The sequence below is a fragment of the Hypanus sabinus genome, chromosome 5, assembly GCF_030144855.1.
Source record: "Hypanus sabinus isolate sHypSab1 chromosome 5, sHypSab1.hap1, whole genome shotgun sequence".
Lineage (NCBI taxonomy): Eukaryota > Metazoa > Chordata > Chondrichthyes > Myliobatiformes > Dasyatidae > Hypanus > Hypanus sabinus.
The window spans coordinates 22,480,088-22,503,302 of NC_082710.1; the positions used below are offsets into that span (position 1 = coordinate 22,480,088).

Genomic DNA, 23,215 nt, shown 5'->3' on the forward strand with positions numbered 1-23,215 from the left:
CGAAGATAATCCTTATTGACTAAAATTAACAAAAGCTTAACTTTCCTGAATGTGTAGAGAAATTTGAAGGAACAAGTGAAGAGTTAATCTAGTGCTGAAACAAAAGGAAAATCCATGTGGAAATAAATTTTAAATAACTGGAAGAAATATGAAAGCCAGAATAAGGTCATGGTGAGTATTAGTAAAAGAACAGAATAACTGTGAAGCTTACTGTTTATTTGACATGAGCTAGCTTAGGTAGGGTAAAAGAATAGTGGAAGTATGAATGTAAGTAGCAAATAAATAGTGAACTGGTCAGACTAAAAGGGGAAATGGCAGAGTTTTTAGCGTTATTGATTTATCCTATTTTCAGGATCTGGGCATAGTTGCAGTGTTTCGGAATTTCAGGATTAGACTAACGATAAAGGAATATCACTGAATTTCAGTATCAGTATGGTATGTGGTTTGCATCAGTGGTAAAGCTCATGGGTTTGGGAGGTGGAAATAAATGGGCTGCCACTCTTTTCTGGGGATGCAGGGAATAGTTGTTCTGGATAGAGGCTGGGATACTATTCTAGTGAGTCCAATTATCTTGCTTGGTTTTAGGCTTCCTAGGAATTGTAGTTGCTCCACTAATCCGGAGAAGTGGGGTAATATTCCATCATATTCCTGCCATGGGCCTTGTAGATTATTGAAAGTTTTTGGATTGTCATGAAGTGAATCATTCACCACAGGATTCTGGTCTCTGACTTGCCTTTGTAACAGCGTATTTAAGTAACTGGCCATAAATTCAACTGGACCAATGGTGACAACCAGAGAGGATGTCTGCAGGAAGTAGGCTATGAAAATGCAATAAAAGTTATGGGCATGCATTTAAATGCTCTTTTTGTGATGTGAATATTACATGCCACTTGTCAGCCATGTCTAGATGTTATCAGTCTTGCTGCATCGTAGGCTTTGACTGCTTCACACACTGAACTATAAATTGCAAAATGATTGTAGTACATCCCTACCTTTTGACCTTATGGTGAATAGAAAGGCGTTGATGATTCGTGTGAAGATGATTATCTTGAACTAATAGAATGATATCCCAAAGTTGAGATGATTCCGGAGCTTCAAGCATCTTCCTTTTAGCAAGGTTTGATTCCAGCCATTGGAGTATTTTCTTGATGACACTCCATTTTACAACTGTATACTGTATATACTATATGTTGTAACTATGTGGTTTTGTGCAGGTCTTGTAGCTTTAGTTTTTGGTCTTTTTTTGTCTGGTGGATATGGAGCTCCTTTCTGGTGAACATGCTAAGATGGTAGCACGATAATAATATGCAGCAGCCTCTCCGGACTCTGGATTGGGGATTGCCAAATGTTATGTGGATTTTCTGGTGTAGTCTATTTTGTCATGTGCTTTGTTGATATCATTCTGGAGGAACGTTGTCTCTTTTTTAACTGCATTGCATTTGTGGTTTTTAAATGACAATAAACAATCTGAATTTTTATATAGGGTCTTTGCAAGTAAGGGTTATTAGAAAATGTTAATTGAAATGAGAAAATAGCCCTTAGAGTAACATTTAACTAAAAAAAATTCCCTTTAGTCTCTGTGTAGAAATTGTGCTACAACGCAGCATGATTTTTCAATGTAATGCCTCTTTAAACTTGAGCTTATATTATATATTTCTTAATATTACCAAGACAAATAATCATTTGGGACTAGATTCTTTTATAATGCAATTGTACATAGAATAAATATAAAATAAATCATGATTTGTATTTACTTTCACTGTACTGAACCATACCAGTTCCATAAGCATAGCAGATTAGGCCAATTGGCCCTTGAGTGCTCTGCCATTTCATTGTGGCTGATCCATTTCCTCAGCCCAAAACTCCTGCCTTCTCCCCATAACCCTTCATGCCCTGATTAATTAGGAAACTACCAACTTCCTTAAATGTGCCCAATCATTTGGCCTCCACAGCCACCTGTGTAACAAATTCCACACATTCACTGCTCTCTGGCTAAAGAAATTCCTCATGATCTCCATTCCAAGTGAACATCCCTCTACTCCTAGACTTCCTCACCATAGGAAGTATCCTCTCCACATCCATTCTACTGTAGACCTTTCAATATTCAAAAAATTTCAATGAGATTCCTTCCACATTCTTTAGAATTCCAGTGGGTGCAGGCCCAGAGTCATCAATCAGTCCTCAAACGGTAACCCTTTCATTTCTGAATCATTCTTGTGAACCTCCTCTGAAATGTCTCCGATGTCAGCACATCCTTTCTTTGATAAGAGTCTCAAAGCAGCTCAATACTCCAAGTTGCCCCTAACAGTGTCTTTTAAAGCCTCATCATTACATCCTTTTAATTCTCTCTTATTTATGATTGCGTTTGCCTTCCTCACCAACAAATGAAGCTGCAAATTAACTTCTCAGGAATCTTGCATGTGAGCAGTCCCTTTGCATCTTGGAGTTTTGTTTTTTTTTCCCTCTTCATTTAGAAAATAGTCTACATTTTCATTTCTTTTGAAACTGCATGCCCGTGTACTTCCTGACACTTCCATTTGCCACTTCTTTGCCTATTCTCCTAATCTGTTTAAATCCTTCTGCAACCTCCCTGCTTCCTCAACACGACCTCCTCCATCTATTTATTGTCCACAAGGCTATCAATTCCATCATCTAAATCTTGACATACAATGTAAAAAGAATCAGTCCCAACACAGACTCCTGTGGAACACCACTAGTCACCTGCAGCCAACCAGAAAAGGTTCCCTTTATTTTCACTTGGTACAACATGGGCTCATAATTTGTTAAGCAGCCTCCTGTGTGGTATCTTGTAAAAGGCCTTCTGAAAATCCAAATACACAACATCCACAAATTCTCCTTTGTCTCTCCTGCTTGTTACTACTTCAAAGAATTCCAGCAGATTTGTCAGGCAAGATTTTTCCTTGAGGAGACTGCTGATTGTTGCCAATATTATCATTTGTCTCCAAGTATCCTGAAACTACATCCTTAACAATTGATTCCAATATTTTCCCAATCACAATGGTTAGCCTAACTGGCCTATAATTTTCTCCTGCTTCTCTCTTTCTGAAGTGTGGAGTGACATTTGCAATTTTCCAAGTCCTCCAGAGCTATGCCAGAATCTTGATTCTTGAAAGATCATTATCAATGCCTTCATGCACCTCTTTCAGAACCCTGGGGTGTACACCATCTGGTCCAGGTGATGTATCTACCTTCAGATTTTCAGTTTCCCATACACCTTCCTAGCAATGGCAACTTCACTCACTTCTGCCCCCTGACATACAAACTTATGGCATACTGCTAGTGACTTCCACGTATTTTCCACTGGTGCAAAATACTTACTCAGTTCATCCACCATTTCCTTCACTCCTATTATTCATTTTCATTTTCCAGAGATCTGATATCTAGGCTCTCTTATTTCTTATATATCTGAGAAGAAACTTTTGGTATCCTCTTTAATATTATTGACTAGCTTCCCTTCATATTCCATCTTTTCCCTCTGGCTTTTTTAGCTGCTGCCTGTTGGTTTTTAAAAGCTTCCCAATCCCATAACTTACCACTAATCTTTGCTCTATTATATGTCCCCTCTATGGCTTTTATGTTGGTTTTGACTTCCTTTGTCAGTCACAGAATACTACTTCTCTTTTACTTTTTATATATCTTCCCTTGTCTGCCACTGAATGCTACTTCTCGTTTACTTTTTTATATATCTTTTGTCAGCCACAGTATACTTTTTGTATATCTTCCCTTGTCAGCCACAGAATACTATTTTACTTGTATATCTGAAGAAACTTTTGGTATCCTCTTTAATATTGACTAGCTTCCCTTCGTATTCCATCTTTTCCCTCCTTATGGTTTTTTGGGTGCTATTAGAATACTACTTCTCTGGGATATATCTATCCTTCATCTTCCAAATTGTTCCCAGAAGTTCCAGCCATTGCTGCTCTGCATGTGACCCCTTCCAGTCAACTTTGGCCTGCTCCTCTCTCATGTCTCTGTAATTCCCTTTACTCCACTGTATTACTGATAAATTTCCCTCTCAACTTACAGGGTGAATTTGATCATATTATATTCGCTGTTCCCCAAGGGTTCCTTTACCTCAATTCCAGTTCATTGCACAACACCAAATCCAGAATAGCTGATCCGCTTGTGGATCAACCAGAATCTGCTCTTTTAAAAAAAAAACACATCATCTAGGCATTCTGCAAATCCCTCTCTTGGGATCTAGCACCATCCCAAGTTTCACAACCTACCTGCATTTGAAATCACCCATGACTATCATAACATTGCCCTTTTGACATGCTTTTTTATCTCCTGTTGTAATTATCACCTACTTCTTTGCTGCTATTCAGAGGCCTATATATACAGTAAAGTTCATCAGGATATTTTTATCCCTGGAGTTTCTTAGCTCTATCCACAAGGGATCTACACCCCACTCCCTCTCCCTTCCTGCCTGTCCTTTTGATACACTATGTATCCTTGGACATTAAGCTCCTAGCTATAATCCTTCAGTCACAAGCCCGTGATGCCCACGTCATACCTGCCAAGTTCATCTATCTTATTCCATATACTGCAGGCATTCAAATTAAATTCCTATTACAGTATGTTCTTTAGTTTATTATTTTTCCATATATCCTTTAGAAAAAAATGTTTGCCCAAAAGTAGCATAGAAGGTTGAGGGGGAATCTTGATAGAGGTATTTAAAATTATGAGGGGGATAGATAGAGTTGAAGTGGATAGGCTTTTTCCATTGAGCGTAGGGGAGATTCAAACAAGAGGATATGAGTTGAGAGTTAAGGGGCAAAAGTTTAGGGGTAACAAGGGGAAACTTCTTTACTCAGAGAGTAGTAGCTGTGTGAAATGAGTTTCCAGTAGAAGTGGTAGAGGCAGGTTCGATTTTGTCATTTAAAAAAAAATATGGACAGGAAAGGAATGGAGGTCTATGGGCTGAGTGCAGGTAGGTTGGACTAGGTGAGAGTAAGCATTCAGCATGGACTAGAAGGGCCGAGATGGCCTGTTTCAGTGCTGTAATTGTTATGGTTTTCAATGGTAGGTAAAATTTTAGATTATTGATGTATTTGTAGTGTAACGTTACTTTTCCTTGCATATAGGTTATCATTTACAACCAAACTAAACCTGTAGAGACCATAAGACCATAACATATATGAGCAGAATTAGTCCATTTGGCCCATCATGTCTGCTACACCAGTTCATTATGGATGATCCATTTTCTCTCTTGGCCTCAATCTCCTGCCTTCTCCCCAAATACATTCATGCCCTGACTAATCAAGAATCTATCAACCTCTGCCTTAAATATACCCATACTGGGCCTCTACAGCTGTCTATAGCAACAAATTCCACAGATTCATTATTCATTGGCTAAAAAAAATTCCTTCTCAACTTTGCTCCAAAAGGGCACCCCTCTATTCTGAGGCCATGTCCTCTGTTCTTAAAACTCCCCCACCATAGGAAACATCCTCTCCATATCCACTCATTCAAGGCCTTTCAACATTCGATAGATTTCAATGAGGTCACCCTCATTCTTCCGAATTCCAGTGACTACAGGCCCGGGGTGATCAAATGCTCTACATTTAACAAACTGTTCAATCCCGGAATCATTTTCATAAATCTCCTTTGAACCCTCTCCAATGTCAGCACATCCTTTCTTAGATAAGGGGCCAAAAACTGCTCACAATACTCCAAGTGAGGCCTCACCAGTGTTTCATAAAGCCTCAACATTTCATCCTCGCTTTTATATTCTCATCCTCTTGAAATGAATGCTCATTTCAAGGCATGAAGCTGAGCAAAACAAACAGGTGGTAAGATGCTAAGCAGGTATGCCTCATATTTTAAAAGTAGTCAAATGAAATGTGAAATCAAGGTCATATCTACTGTCTGGGGAAATTACCCCATGTATTTGCTAATCTGTCAATCATTGCTGAAGAATTTTTTTTTTGTTGATGTATTTTTTCAAGGGGTACAGGCTTTGCAGGCTAGTCAAAGTAAATTTTATTATCAAAGTATATATATGCCCCCATATACAATCCTTAGATTCATTTTCTTGAAGGCATACTCGTCAAATCTATAGAACAGTATAACAGGGTCAACGAAAGATCAACCAGACCACAGAAGACAACACACTGTGCAAATACAAATATAAATAAATAGTAATAAGAATGAGAACATGAGATTAAAAACTCCTTAAAGTGAGATCATTGGTTGTACGAGCATTTCAATAGTTCAGCATTTAATCATCTGTTCCTAGTTGCCCTTGAAGCATTTGGTGTGTTGCCCTCTTGAATAGCTGCAGTCCTTGCGGTGTGGATTTTTGACAGATTGTAATCATCTGTTTATTATGACTTAAATATTTATTTGGAAAATAAGTTTAATATAAAGGGAATATATTGGTACTTAAATTGTATAGAATTAGAAATACAGAATTTTTATAAGGGAGTTATTATAGGGTAGGGGTGGGTGCTTGGGATAAATTTAAGCAAGCAACTGCAATAAATCTTAGATAATATTGAAAAATGCTGGAACTACTAACTATGTCAGACGGGACGATAATTAATTAATTGTGAAGATGTTTGATGAGTAGGTTGAAACTTCCTGCTGGCAAGAGCAATAGTAGTCAAAGGACACGGATTAAAGGTAACAAATAACAAAGAGGAGAAAAGACAATACATACGTTGGCATGAACTAGTATATTGTTTCAACAGTAGCATGAAAAAGGCAATTGGATAATTGCATTGGAAGTAATCTGGGGGGCAAGTCAAGGTGATTTGACTAAAATGTGATCTCAAAAAGTTGATACTGATAAGGGGAACTGAAATGGTTCTGATTTCATAACATTTCAAGTCATGTTGCTTTTGCTTTTATAATAGATGGTTACATATTTAAAGTGTATGAATTTCGATTTAAGATGATAAATCACTGATTCCATTTTAGAAACAAAGGAATGAAGAATCCCCAAAACACATTGAAAATGCAGGGTGTTGGTTAGCGCACTAGAACAGTTCTTTGCAAATCTGGAGAAAGAAGCAGGTAACATTTAACTTGACCAACAAACACGAAATGTAGGAGGAACTCAGCAGTTCAGGCAGCATCTGCAGAAATGAATAGCCAGTCAACATTTCAGGCTGAGACCCTTTTTCAGAACAGGAAAGGAAGGGGGGAAATGCCAGAATACAAAAGTGGGGGGAGGGGAAGGAGGACTAGCTAGAAGGTGATAGATGAAGCCAGGTTGGTAGGGAAAGTAAAGGCCTGGAGAAGAAGGAATCAGATAGGAGAGTTCAGTGAAACATGGGAGAGAAGGAAGAGCACCAGAGAGATGAGATGAGGAGAAGAGTTAAGAGGCCGGAGTTGGGAATAGAAGAAGAGAGAATGGGCAGGGGAAAGATTACCAGGAGAAATCAATGTTCATAACCATCAGGTTAGAGGCTAGCTAGACAATGAGGTGTTCCTCCTCCACCCTAAGAGTGGCCTCATCACAGCAAAAAAGGAGGCTGTGGACCGACATGCATGAATAGCAATTTCTCCTTACGGTAATTTTTTTCCCTTTTCATTTTATTTTTTTAACCCCTTCTCACCTGCCTGTCACCTCTCTCTGGTGCCCCTCCTTCCCTTTTCCCGTGGTCTCCTGTCCTCTCCCATTTGATTCATTCTTCTCTAGCCCTTTACCTTTCCCACCCACCAGGTTTCATCTATTATCTCCCAGCTAGTCCTCCTTTTCCCCACCCCACCCTTTTATTTCAGCGACTTCCCCATTCGCTTTAAGTGTCCGAAACGTCAACTGTTTGTTCATTTCCTTGGGCGCTGCATGACCTGCTGAGTTACCCCAACGTTTTGTGTCTGTTGCTCAGGATTTCCAGCATCTCAGAATTTCCCGTAGATGCTGCCTGACCTACTGCGTATTTTCAGCGTTTTGCCGTGTTGTGTGGGTTTCCAGTGTGGACAACGTTGCGCTTTTCGTTCCTTTTTCCCCGTGGTTAGACCCGAGTCGCCATGACGCCAGGTGGAAGGAAGGGCGACCGTTACCGGGGCGCGTTGTAAAGGTCGCTGTGAGGCCGGTTACTTCACCGCGCGAAAGGATCTATAACATTTAAAGTTACAGATCCACAGACGACACCGGCCACATTTATTACAGCAAGTACGGCGAAATTGGTTAACACATTTGCTGTTGTCAAACTTCATTCTAAGCAAGGGGGAAGAAAAAAGAATTTAGGTTATTCAAAGTAGCACGTCGGCGGTTGCTAGGTCCCGATGAAAGGCGAGAGCTGTGTGTTCCAACATTTACAGTGAGATGATGCACGGTTGTGGCTGTCGTCCCAGATGTTTTTAACTTGCTTTATTCTGAGTTGGCATAACTTTTTGAATCGAGCAGTTTAGCACGGTCTTTTTCCTGAAATCCAGGGTAAGAGTTGCACTACGTTATTACAGGGAGTGTGCGCGTTGGCGCCCGTTCTTCCTCTCCCACCCCAATCTCGGCACCGTTGCTGCTGCCTCTTGGTCACCGAGCTCCGCGTTTCTGGCAGTTCATCTTCACTGGCGAGGAAGGCAGAAAGCGGTAGGGATGATGAAAATTGCCAACGGCGAGAATGTTGCCTCAGCAGCACCGAATTGTGACTATTGGATCGATGGCTCCAACAAAGGGAGCGTCCTGGAAGATTACTATAATGTGGAAGCGGAACTGGGACGGTAGGTCTGTAACTAATTCCACTTTCTTTCATCTAATCAGCTGTTCAAAACATGTCCCTGCTGTTGGAGAAAATGACTATAACTTCCGAAAAAAAATCTAAAAAAACCTAATGTGCATTTGCCCGTTTCTGTTTCATCGGCGATCAAAGGCAAAATGAATAACGTTGATGCCTCGGAGTTATATTAATACCAATACTATTATGAATATTATTAGCCGTATGTCAACAAGTACCCGAGACTGAGACAGTCCTTTTCGTTATAGGTTACATATATATGCATATCAAGTACGTTCAATTCACTGCATTGCCTTTCAGAGGGCTGATAATTATGTAAAAGGCTTTGCAATCTTTTAATCTTTTAAAATCAAATATTTCGCATCAGGAAGCAAATGGTGGTTTTAATTGGGAGTGAAATAATGTCAAATATTTACATGACTTGATGAATCGCATAATGGCTTCATAAGCAGTAGGTAACTTTATTTATCGTAGGACAAATACTACAAATGAGGATCTGCGAAGAGACTGGCCATTAAGCAGTTTCTGTTTTGTTAACTGTACTCGATTCTGTGGTGTGGACTCCATGCTCAGATGACCATATGTGGTCATTCCAAATGTTTCTGACTAGATGAGTAAGTAGCTTGCTTTCATGCAGAACCGAGAAACCAAGTTTGAATCTCAGCATGTGGGAAAGTTGATGCAGGCAACAAAAAAAATGTTTGGTAGACGGATCTAAAGCATTGGGTTGCTTGAACTAGACGTTACTCAGATCTAAAAGCTCTACCTGCTTCTAGGCTTTATGGCTCTGTTGGTATCATTTTGCTTCTGAACAAGTGGTTTGAAGTTCCATTCCAGAGAGTAGTCCAAACATATACCTTAATAATCCAATGCTGTGCTGCCAGATTTCAGATGAGTTAATTTATTCTCTTTCAGGTGGAAGTACTGTTTAGAGAAGAATAAGGGCATTTATCCTTCCCTTGACATTGCTGAAACAGTTTATTAGTTTGAGAGAGCTTGCTGTGGACAGATTGATTGCTGTGTACAGATTGATTGCTGTGTACAGGAAGAATTTCTGAAATGTACAAGTGTTTTGATGGCATGGAAATGTTATATAAGTGGTTTTTTTCTGAGTAAGAAACAGCAGTTTTTTTGTTAGCTTGGCATGTTTAGAAAGATACACAAGAGCAAAATTGTAAGAGGGGAGGAATGGGAGAGTATTTGCTTTGAACAAAGTATCTGATTAGTGAACTTAGGCCAAGGCTTCTTATACTGCAAGCATAAATTGGACCTCATTAACATTCATTTAACTAGAAAATCTACCTGCAAATGTCATGAACTTGTTGAGTTGGAACTTGCATACCACCAACAGCTGACTATGATACTGCAAGATGCCATCTTCATCCAGACGCATTTCAGATAATAACTGGGAACTTTAACCAGATTTGTTTGAAGAAATCCTTGCCCATTTACCATATTAACCTGTAGCACCAGCAGTCTTAACACACTAGACCATTGTTAAACTAAGATTAGGCATGCCTACCGTTCCAAGCCCAGACTGCATTTTGGGAAATCTGATCACTTGGCTGTCCTTCTATGTACATACATGTTCCAAAGATTAGGACAATGGAGGTGGCCGCAGGAGGTAGAGAAGTGGCTACAAGATTGCTTTGAGTCAGTGGACTGGGCCATGTTCAAGTACTCATCAGTGGATCTTGGTGAATACATCATGGCTGACTTGATTGCTATCAAAACAGTTGGAGATTTGCGTGTCCCCACAAAATCATTCAGAGCCTTCACCAACCGGATCCCCTGGATGACTCATGAGATCCACAATCTGCTGAGGGCCAGATCAGAGGTATTGAAATCAGGTGACTGAGAAAGTTACAAGAAATCCAGGTACAATTTCTAGAAAGCCATCTCATGGACAAAGTGGAAATTCCAGACTAAACTTGTGTAATACCCCGGTTTAAAATCATGCTTTATTGTATTAATACAGTTATGCTGTTGGATATTTTTTGCAGATGTTCTCAAAATGCAATGTGTTCCTTTAATTACATAATACAATCAAGTAATTTAGTTGATTGATACATCAGGTTTGTTGAATTAGCCAGTAGGATTTGTCTTGTTAACATTTGGCCAATAAGATGCCCAAGAGCATTCTAGAAGGATTGAAGGGTAACCATTTTTCTGGAGAGATCTGGAGGAAGAAGGAAGGAGACAAAAGAATGTAGATGGATGGCAAGCATGAGTGAAGAACATGGTGAAACGCTCACTGAACCCATTTGAAGGACAGACACTGCTGTCGGAAAATCCTCCTGCAGACAATTGTCTCATGGAGAAAGTACAGGTAGCTTTTAATTAGCTAGTTATCACATGACCCTTTGTCCTTGGGCATGGCATGAATATTTAGTTATGTTTCACTTGGACTATGTTTTTGGGCAGAATTGTTCAGTACCGTGAGTAAATGAAGTGAAGCAAACTGGATTGACTATGCTATAATGAGCTCCAAAGATTATGTACCCACTCTAGTTTAATATATATGAAATGAATCCTTTTTCTTTATTGTGTTTGTTACAGTTTAAAATAGTTTGTCAATATAATTTTAACTTAAGTTTACACTGGTGTGAGTTAAATTGTTGCTTCCTGTTGAACAGTAAATTTGCATGGGTGCATCAGTATTCAAACAAGTAACTGTCCTATTTTCCCTTAAAGGAACATTCAAACCCTCATGTTTTGAGTTCACCTGAATCATATTTACCCTAAACATATTTATTTATTGGAAATTGCCTTTTCATCATTATTCCCCATGTTTTGTGAGTTATGTTGATGTTAGGTTGGATTCACAGTAATAGCTAACTCAAGGCCAACAGTCTAATAGCCAAATGGCAGTGGGTTACATTTTTGGGGGGCTAGTCCAGGATGGAATGCTGTATTATGGCTGCATAATGATTGGATAGCCTGTTTATTTGTGGTTAAGTCAGTGTTACACCAGTGTTATTAAGTGTGTCATAATTAAGGTACTATGATATGGATGCTGTCAAGGTGTCATAATTAAGGTACTATGATATGGATGCTGTCAAGGGTTTTTGACTGAGGATAAGCCTGGGATTTTCTGTTACCAATGTGGAGAAGATGGACATTTCAAGCAAAATTATGAGGGGGAGGACATTTTTTGGAAGGTAAACCAAACAGGAAAAACAAAATGGGAAACTACAGAGGGCCCAGTAATGGAACGGCTTGACATCCCATAGCAAATACATTCCAATCAGTGTATCAATAGAAATATTAAAGTGCAAAACACTATTCATGAAGGCTTAATGGGGCAAAGTTGTGATGTATCTATACAGATTGAAGGGTTTTATGCTCGAGCCATTCTTGACACAGTAGTTAGTTTACTCTGCAGATCCTTTTACAACAAGTATTTGATGCATTTACCATTGAAACCTCTATCAGTTCCCTTGAGATTTGGGGGCTTAGTGCTGATTATTACCATTGCTTGTCTTTGAAACTGGAGTTTTCGGAAACAGATGTTGGAGTAACTGCAATTATTGATACACCAGTGTTGGTCTGCCCATATCCGGTCACAAAAGGTAAAGCTTCCATTCTTGTGAGAACAAGTACTTCCATTGTGAGAAGGCTGATGGGAGCATGTAAAACAAGTAGGGGAGAGAATTTTCTGAGTACCCTGACTATGCGCCCTGATTTCAGAGACACTTTTGAGAATATGCAAGTTTCTCCTCTGCAGAATAATGAGGAACTATGTGGTATACTCTACTGACAAATTTGATGTTGGTTGCTGCACTATCAGTGACAGAGGACACATCTTTCTGAGAGAGGTTCCACTGGTTAGCAACAGCAAAGGTTGAAGATTAGGAAGCAGCTGCTGAAACTCAAGGAAACTGGAGTTATCACTGAGTCGATGAGTCCCTATGTGTCACCTATAGTTGTTGTGAAGAAAAGGAATGGAGAAAATACAAATGTGTGTGATTATAGGAACATTGAACCATCCCAGACCAATGTACAGTTCCATGAATCAAGGATGCTCTTGCCTGCTTTAAGTGGGAACAAATGGTTCAGTGTTGGATCTAAGAAGTTTGTATTACCAAGTACCAAAGAAATTATTAAAGTTCCAAATGTTTACAAAGTCATGAGGACATGCCTATTTTGCTGGGAGAGAGGATGTAATATCCTGGTTTAAGACCATGCTTTGTTGTATTAATACAGTTATGCTGTTTGGTATTTCATTTTCTGCAAATTTTCTCAAAATGCAATGTGTTCCTTTAATTACATAATACAATCATAATGCAATGTGTTCCTTTAATTACATAATACAATCCTACTGGCTAATAAGATACCCGAGAGCTTTCCAGAAGGATTGAGGGGTAACCATTTTTCTGGAGAGAGCTGGAGGAAGAAGGAGAGAGACAAAAGAATGTAGATGGATGGCAAGCATGAGTGAAGAACATGGTGAAACGCTCACTGAACCCATTTGGAAGGACAGATACTGGTGTCGGGAAATCCTCCTGCAGACAGTTGTCTCACAGAGAGTGTACAGGCAGCTTTTAATTAGCTAGTTATCACATGACCCTTTGTCCTTGGACAGGGCATGGATATTTAGTTATGTTTCACTTGGACTGTGTTTTTAAGCAGAATTGTTTAGTACCATGAGTAAATGAAGTGAAGCAAACCAGATTGACTATGCAACAATGAGTGTCAAGAAATATGTATGCACTCTGCACTAATATATATATATATATATATATATATATATATATATATATATATATATATATATAATGGGCCCTTTTTCTTTATTATGTTACAATTTAAATTATTTTCTCAATACAATTTCAATTTAAGTTTATACTGTTGTGAGTTAAATTATTGTTTCCTGGTGAACAGTAAATTTACATGGGTGTGTCAGTATTCAAACAAGTAACTGGCCTACTTTCCCTTAAAGGAACATTCAAACCTTCATGTTTCGTGCTTACCTGAATTATATTTACCCTAAACATGTTTGCTTATTGGAAATCGCCTTCTCATCATTATTTTCCATGCATTGTCGAGTTGTGTTGCTGTTAGGTTGGATTCACAGTAACAGCTATTTATGAGCCTACGGTGAGAGGTGCTGTCCAGTTGTTGCAGGGCTTAAATGTTATCTCTTATAAAGTAAAATTAAATGACATTGGCAACAACAGGGCTTTGCTTCCAGATGAGCTCGGTTCCTTCTAGGCTCAATTTCACTGTCGAAACATGCAGGAACCTTAATGAACTCCCACAGCCCCTGATGATTCTATAATTTCAGTCTCTGAGGCCAACCTGCAAGCAACCCTCAAGAGATTGAACCCACAAAAAGCACCCAGCCCAGACAGGGTACCTGGCCAAGTACTAAAGATCAACTTGCTAGAGTGTTCACTGAGATCTTTAACCTTTCGCTTCAGCAGTCTGAGTTACCCGTCTGCTTCAAGAAGCCTTCACTTATATCGGTGCCTAAGAAGAACATGGTTACCTGGCTACTGACTATCACCCAGTAGCACTTATATCCATTGTGATGAAGTGCTTTGAGAGGTTCAATTTGCCTATGGCAGGTCCACAGCAGCTGCCATCTCATTGGCTCTTCACTCAATCCTGGATCATCTGGACAGCAAAGGTACATATATCAGGATGCTATTTATTGACTACAGCTCAACATTCAATGCCATCATCCTCTCAAAGCTACTCAATAAGCTTCAAGATCTTTGCCTGAATACCTACTGTGCAATTAGATCCTTGATTTCCTCACTTGTAGACTCCAGACAGTTTGGATTGGCAACAATATCTTTTGCACAATCTCCATCAGCACAGGTGCACCATGTCTGTGTGGAATGTCCCCTGTTCTACACGCTTTACATTTATTACTGTGGCTAAGAACAGCTGCAGTGTCATATTCAAGTTCGTTGATGACCACCACTGTTGTAGGCTGAATCAAAGGTGGCAATGAATCAGTATAGAGAGGGAAGATTGAAAATCTGGATGAGAGGTGCCACAACAGCAATCTCTTAGTCAGTGTCAGCAAGACCAAGGACCTGATTATTGACTTTAGGAGGACGAAACCAGAGGTCCATGAACCAGTTCTCATTGGAGGATCAGAGCTGGAGAGGGTCAGCAACTTTAAATTCCTCAGTGGTATCTTTTCAGAGGGCCCAGCACGTGAGTGCAATTATGAAAAAAGCATTGTATCACCTCTACTTCCTTAGGAGTTTGCAAAGATTTGGCACAACAACCATCATCAAGGACACCGCCACCCAGGTCATGATCTCTTCTTGTTACTGTCATCAGGAAGAGCCTTTTGAGGTTTAAAAATTAAAAACAAATTCAAAAATACAAACTTAATGGTTATATGCAGGATTTTGAAGTGAAGAAATTTTTAGTGTTTTGCTTCATATGTTAAACTATGGTTAGATGATATGAACAGATACTACAGTGAAAACTACAGTATCAACTCTTCTGTAAAATTAGGCTCCAATATCTACAACTCAAAAAAAAAATTAAGATAGTATTCCATTACTTTCATGCAAGGTCCAGGACAGATCTACTGAGATAGTAACACCCAGAAATTTAGAGTTACTGACCCTCTCCACCTCTGATCCTTTGACAAGGACTGTCTCATGGACCTCTGCTTTCCATCTCCTGAAGTCTACTATAAGTTCCTTGGTCTTGCTGACATTGAGTGAAAGGTTGGTGTTATGACACCACTTAGTCAAATTTTCAATCTCCTTCCTGTATGCTGATTCATCACTATCTTTGATGCAGCCCACAACAGTGGTGTCAGCAAACTTGAATACGGTGTTGGAGCTGTGCTTAGCCGCACAGTCATTGTTGTAAAGTGGGTAGAGCAAGGGGCTAAATACACATCCCTGTGGGGCACCTGGAGGAAATGTTTTTGCCAATCTGAACTGACTGGGGTCTGCAAGTGAGGAAATCCAGGATCCAAAATAGCACAAGGAGGTATTGAAGCCCAGGTCTTGTAGTTTACTGGTGAGTTTTGAGGGGATGATGTTATGAAATGCTGAGCTGTGATTAATGAAGAGCACCCTGATGTATGCTCCTTTGCTGTCCTGATGTTCCAGGGTTAGGTGAAGAGCCAATGAACTGGCATCTGCTGTGGACCTGTTGCTCTGATAGGCAAATTGGAACAGATCTAAGACACCTGTTAGGCAGGAACTGATGTGTTTCATCACCAACCCCTCAAAAAAATCTCATCACTGGAGGTAAGTGCAACTGGGCAATAGTGATTGAGGCAAGTCACCTTGGGCACCAGTATGATTGAAACTTTCTTGAAGCAGGTGGGTATCACACATCACTGAAGTGAGAAGTTAAAGATATCCATGAACGCACAAGCCAGTTGGTCAGCACAGGTCTTTGGTACTCAGCGAGGTACCCCATCTGGTCTGGATGCTTTCCTTGGATTTGCCCTCCTAAAGGCAGCCCACACGTCAGCTTAAGGTACTGAGACAAAAGGATCATCAGGAGATGTGGGAGTTTGTGATGGTTTCTCCATGTTCTGACGATCAAAGTGAGCATAGAAGGCATTGAGCTCCTCTGAAGTGAAGTCCTGCTGTTCCCCATGTCTCTTCAACAGATACAAGATCCTGCTCATGTATAATTTATAATAGTGTAAAAATTGTTAGGGCTGTCTGGATTTTTATCTAAAACTCTCCATGAGTAATTACCTTATTGATATTATTGATGCAATGTTTTACCTGTTCAGTGTTCCAAGGGAAAAGAATTTTAAAAAACCCATTGACAGCATTGTTCTGCTTCATTCATGTGATTTATAGAAGTTGTCCTTTATTCATGCAAATTCCATAGGTCAGCTGAAGAATTTGAGATGATTTTATGCATTACGAAAATTGATTATTTGATTATCATATTTGTGGATTCTCTATGCTATATGTACATTGGCTAATATGATTCCTACATTGAAGGTACTTTGGTTGTAAAGGACTTTTGAGAAAACCATGGAAGACAATTATATCAATGCAAAGCTTTCTTATTTTGTTTTGGGTCTTTTGTCTTGGCTAGCAATCCCATCTCAGAAAAACCCAGAGCTACAGAAATGCCAATAGAAGCTCAAGACTTCAGCCCTGGAAGATCTTTGTTTGGAGGATGTAAATTGGGCTAATCCTGGGAACAATTTTAAAGACTGGCCCAGGACAGAGGACTCTAGTGAGCTTCTGTCGGCGGCCCATGTCCAGTAGGGGTGATGGCCTTAAGAAAAAAGAAGAATATTCATTGGCAAGAGTGACTTGTGATCTTTGTGTGGTCAGTGAACCTCTTGCTGCTTTGTATGGGCAGCTCTTGGAATAGTAGTGGTCTTTGTCATTTCTATTCAGAACACCTACTGCATCTACTGACCCAGTATGAGAAGTCTGCAATATAGGACAGCTATTTTAGAAAATAGTTTTCTCTTTAACTGATTATAGAATTGACTTTTTCTCCTCCATTATTACTAAAGTCTTATTAGGAAGGATACTATTACTACAAACTTAATGGAAAATGATAAAGCTTGGGCTTGTTGTAAGATTCACTTTCAGGAAACAGCCATGTGCTGCTGATCATAACTTACCAAAATTTATGTTTTGAAACTGGATGATCTTCATAACGTTTAGTTTTCTTCAATTTAATGGAAAAAATTGCTGCCACATTAACAATTTACCCAATTTTTCTATATAAAAAAAATACATGTAGCTCTTTCCTTTTATTTCAGCCTTTGGTTATTTTTCTTGTGTAGAATACAATGAATAGACAGAATGCAATATTGTTTGCTATATAAATAATTAGAATTAATCATTTTTGAGTAATCAGAATCTATCTGAACGAAGTAATTGGAAGTCATTCTGACATCCATAGACATAACCTCCGATTGCGTGGTGATTCATTTTATATAATATTATGTTTTTAGGTGACACATTGCTTCATGGCCTTAATATTTTAGGAGTTATTTGTGCAGTATTAAGAACAACTCTGTTTTGTGTAGTATACTGTAATCATAAGAAAGTAACCATATGGCAGTTCATTTTGTGAAGAGGATTTAGATGATGAAGGACCAGTGATACATTTCCAAATCACTAAGTCCTGCAGTTAGTGGTGTTTACAATTGCCTATGCTCATGCCCTTTATGGTAATAGAGGTCACAAATTTGGTAGGTGTTGCCAGTTTAGGCTGTGCATGTTAACTGCAGTGCATTTTGCAGATGGCCAATGCGTGCCAGTGAAAAAGGAAATGAATGTTTTAGGGAGGGAGGTTGATGGGATGCTGATCAAGTGGTCTGCATTATCCTGGCAGTTTAAAAGTTGCTGCCACTGTACTCATCTAGGCAGGAGTTTGTATTGACACACTTCTGACAGTGGAAAGACATTAGATTGTCAGGATCTGAATTAGCCACCATAAGACCCAATCATAGACCTGATTTTGTAGCTATTTACATGACTTTTAAGATATCAATGGTAGAAAACTTGATAATGGTAATGTTATTCAATATCAATAGATGGTTAGACTCTCTTATTTGATTGCTAATTGCCTAGCCTTCTTTTGGCACCTCCACTCCATCTGCAAAATGTGGGATTTCACTGTAGTGAACCATTTTTAATTCCTATCCCCATTCCTATTCTGATATGTCGGTCCATCGTCGCCTCTTCTGCCATGATGAGGCTATGGACCAACATATAAGAACACCACTCAGGTTGGAGGAGCCACACCTTATATTCCGTCTATGCAGCCTCCAACCAGATGGCATCAACATTGATTTCTCCAGCTTCTGGTAACTTTTTTGCACCTCCACCTTCCCTCTTCTTTCAGTTCCCCACTCCGGCCTCTGATCTCTTCTCCTCACCCTGGTGCCCCTTCTTTCCTTTCTCTCATGGTCCACTCTCTTTCCCTACCAGATTTTTGCTGCCTTCATTATGGTAGAACAGCATGTATGTATCTAAGTAAGCCCTCAGCACCTTTATGCAGTCTTGCCTCAGTTCTTCACAAATTAGTTCATAGTTCATGCAACCTTCAGTAGAGCTTTCGACCATCATGAGCCCACTCATTAGTAGTATTCCAACACCAATCATTTCTGAACAGCAGTGTGTTTTAATTACTTCCGTGTGTTTAATCCGTTGATAATATACTATCTCCAGATCAACAAGTGGTATTACAAAAGTTTTGGGTGATACTTGCTCAGTGAAAACTAAGTGTCTCAAAACATTAAAAACCACAAATTGCAACTTAAAAATCCCTTCTTGTTGGATAGGCTTGAAGTAGCAATGCAATAATTATTATTCAACAAGCAAATTTCTAGAATATCCTGGTAGTGACAGGTAAAATAGAGAATAACCATAAGAAACAAACAAACAAACAGTTAACTCTTTCTTAATTAAATCATCTAGACAAACCCAATATTCCCCTTTTAGATAACAAGAACCAAGTTCACTCCCTTTGTAGATCTGATCCTCATCACATAACAAAGGACGAGCAACAGTTGGCATTGTAATGGTTGTGGCATCAATTGTCAAAATTCACATAATAGAATAAGGTATATATGGAAATCTTAGAGCTCCAGAGCCACTGGGATTGAGTTACCTGGGGCACATTATAATCCATAATATTGTTTCTGATTTATGTTCACATCAACAATACCATTGCAGTAGCAGATAAATGTGTGCTTAAGATAGTGAGGGAATAATGTTGAAATGCTGTCTGGACCAATCCAATATTTAAGTTGAGCCTCCACTTGCAATTTACATGACAATACTGATTACTTCAAAAATATTTTGCAGGAAATCCGAAACTCAAAATCAGTATGTCAAAAGTTTTGAACAACATAGTTTATTCAATGTTCTGTAAAAGAAAGGAGTCTTGTTAGTAAAATAACTTTGCCAAATACTCCCTGAACACTCCAATCTTCCCAAATTCAAATTTCCAATTTAACTGTCCTCTAATGAACAATTTCACTCATTTTCTGTTGGAAATATGGGCATCTCGTATCTGGAGTCGAGGTGCGTTGATGAACGGTCAACATATTTTGGTGTCCCTGGGTACGCTTGGGGAAAAATAGGGGTCTGGGGCGCTAGTTTCAAGCAGACCCACCTATGGAGTTAGGATATTAAAATTGGAAAAGGAAAGGACAAGGAGAACCAGGGATCCGGATGATTGGAGGATCACTTTCTTAAATACTTATTAAGAAAATGGCCCAACTATGAAGTGTGGTTAGGGAAGATTGGGAGTGAAGGGTCAGGGACCCTGGGGGATGCATTGTGGAAAGCAGTTCGTGAAAAGAAATCAAATAAATTACAAGAGATATAAAAAAGCCATTATAATGGACAGATCTCATTGAAGTGGAGAGAGAAAAACAGAAACTGACAGAGGAACTGTGTAAGTGTAGGGAAGAGCTAGAGAGAGAAAGAGGAAAGAAAATTAAATTTTGAGGGCACAGATTCAGGCAAATTTGATCCACATGACTCCATTTCAAACTTGGTGTGAGAAACTTAATGAGAGAAAGGGAGAAGCGGGAAGAACACTATAAAAAGGCGAGTACAGAAGTAGAGAAATGGAAAAGTCAGTGTCAGTATTTACGGACTGCTATGAATGTCGAGCAGAAATCGACAGCTGAGATCAAAGGCGGTGCCAACCACACCAAGTGTTCAAGATAAATTGAGAAGCTGCATAGTCAATTCTCAACTCAGAGAGGAGCAATATGTGCATTTGGTGCAAGAGCTGATGTTGGTGATGTGGATTGGCATAATTTAGTGTATGAGGTGACACACTACAACAGTGAGGATGATTGGGGAAGTGGCCCTCCTCCCCATGGATTTTTCCAGGAGGGAGAGGAAATTTCAGCACCCGCTGCCCCAATGGTGCCCGTGGTAATGGAGACAGTGTAGGAAACAGTATAGCTGGGGCAAAGGTTGTGATACAGTATTCTACCCCTTTCGACATGGCCCATTTGACTGCTATAGTTGCAGATATACCAATGTGTGGACTGGGAGACGATCCTCGAGAACTTTTCCAGTGCATTCAGCAGTATAGGATAATTCATCGTTTAGATGAAGTAGAGAAATAGAAGTTAATCCTTCTGTGTTCAGCTTCAGTGTTACATTCAGCTGTTCTGGAGGAACAGGCACAAAGCCAGGGACACTGGGTGATTTACTGGAGGCTATATTAGAAGCTACAGGGGCTAATCAAGGTGGAGGCTTTGCATAAGTGCGGACAGCGCAAAAGGGAGCACCCCTTTGCATTTATGACGAGGTTGTGGCTGGTTTTCTCGATTGTTCATGGTCCTACTTTGGATAGGCGAAATTTGACCCAGCAACATAGTAGTAACTGGCTGAGGACCATGGCATCTCAGTACAGTACTCAAAGCTGCTGTTTCAGCTGTAGTAATGTGGGTCATTATGCCCAGAATTTTACAGCAAACAGTTCATTCAAACCAAATCCTAACACCCAGCAGAGATGGGAGTTAGAGAAAGGTGGGGATTTTGGCTGATTTGGGGGTATCATGCATTAAACTTGTTGAATGTTGTTTACTTGTGTATGATGAGCAACTTAGAGCATCTCTTTATTTTAAGGTCTTGGAGTAACACATTTTCTCAGCTTTGTCAGATTGTGACTGAGTATTTTAGCAGTGGTTTAACCCTTAGGAACTAGAAATTTTCTGCAATGGTTTAAAGTGTGAATGGTTTTGTATGTTTTAACTATGTAATATGTGGCCAGTGTGAGTTTTCTTGAGAGAGTGCAAAGGCTGTGCCCTTAATAGGTTGCATCAATGGGTCAGGGCCACCACCAAGCAGTTTTTTCTTTCCTTGGTTCTTTCAAAAATGTGTATATGTTTTTCATGGTGGGAATTAATTGTTTTAAGTTTTACAATTACAGGTTCTGAAGGAAGAATAGTGCAAAGATAGATTCCAGAAGGGGGTATTTCTACAGTGCCTATGAGATGGTATTTTTAGAGTGGCTCGTGATTGAGCCCACTAGGGCATCAGCTGTTCTGGATTGGGTGTTGTGCGATGCACCAGAATTGATTAGAGCTTAAGGTAAAAGACCCCTTAGGGGAGAGCAATCATAATATGATTAAATTCACACTGAAATTTGAGAAAGGGAAGCTAAAATCAGACCTATCAATATTACAGTGGAGTACAGGAAATTATAGAGGCATGAGCAAAGAGTTGGCCAGAAATGATTGAAGTAGTTTGGCAGAGATTACGGCAGAGCAGCACTGTCTGAAATTTCTGGAAGGAATTCAGAAAGCACAGGATGCATACATCCCGAAGAGGAAGAAAAAAGGAAAGATGACACCTCTGTGGTTAATAAGAGAAGTCAAAGCCAACATAAAAGCCAAAGAGAGAGCATATAATAAAGCAAAAATTAGTGGGAAGTTAGAGGATTAGGAAGCTTTTAAAAACCAACAGTTAGCTACTAAACAAAGTGATTAAGGTAAAGATGGAATATGAAAGTAAGCTAGCCAATAATATTAAAGAGGATACCAAACGTTTCTTCAGATACATAAAGGGTAAAAGGGAGGTGAGGGTGGATATTGGACCTCCGGAAAACAATGCTGGAGAGGTAGTAATGGGGGACAATGAAATGACAGATGAACTGAATAAGTATTTTTCATCAGTCATCACTGTGGAAGACACGAGCAGTATGGTGGAAGTTCCAGGTGTCGGGTCATGAAGTGTATGAAGTTATCATACTAGAGAGAAGGATTTTGGGAAACATAAATGTCTGAAGGTAGATAGATCACCTGAACCAGATGGTGTGCACCCCAGAGTTCTGAAAGAGGTGGCTGAAGAGATGGTGGAGGCATTAGTAATGGTCTTTCAAGAATCACTAGGTTCTGGAATAGTTCGAAAAGTCTGGAAAATTGCAAATGTTACTCCACTCTTCAAAAAGGAAGAGGGGCAGAAGAAAGGAAACTATAGGCCAGTTAGTCTGACCTCAGTGGTTGGTAAGATGTTGGAGTCGATTATTAAGAATGAGGTCTCAGGGTACTTGGAGGCGCATGATAAGATAGGCCATAGTCAGTATGGTTTCCTCAATGGAAAATCATACCTGACAAATCTGTTGGAATTGTTTGAAAAAGTAACAAGCAGGATAGACAAAAGAGAACCGGCTTATGTGAAATACTTGGATTTTCAGAAGGTGTTTGATAAGATGCTACACAAACTACGAGCCGGTGGTATTACAGGGAAGATTCTGGCCTGGATAAAGCTGAGGCTGATTGGCAGGAGGCAAACAGTGGGAATAAAGGGAGCATTTTCTGGTTGGCTGCCTGTTTCACAGGGATCTGTGTTGGGACCAATTCTTTTTTACACTATATGTCAATGATTTGGATGATAGAGTTGATGGCTTTGTTACAAAGGTTGCAGACAATATGAAAACAGGTGGAGGGGCATGTAATTTTGAGGAAGTTAGGAGGCTACAGAAGGACTTAGACAGATTAGGAGAATGGGCAAAGAAGTGGCAGGTGATGTCAGTAAGTGTATGATCCTACATTTTGG

At 39.6% G+C, this 23,215-nt stretch overlaps 1 protein-coding gene across 1 annotated transcript in view; it reads left to right on the forward strand.

Annotated features, from left to right (window-relative positions):
* Nucleotides 1-8,569: 8,569 nt before the first annotated feature.
* The window catches only part of camk4 (calcium/calmodulin-dependent protein kinase IV), an 80,468-nt gene continuing 65,822 nt past the window's right edge, over nt 8,570-23,215 (forward strand). Inside the window, exon 1 of the mRNA XM_059969264.1 lies at nt 8,570-8,694. Within this exon, the coding sequence (XP_059825247.1) occupies nt 8,570-8,694 (125 nt within the window). The remainder of the gene's footprint in view (nt 8,695-23,215) is intronic.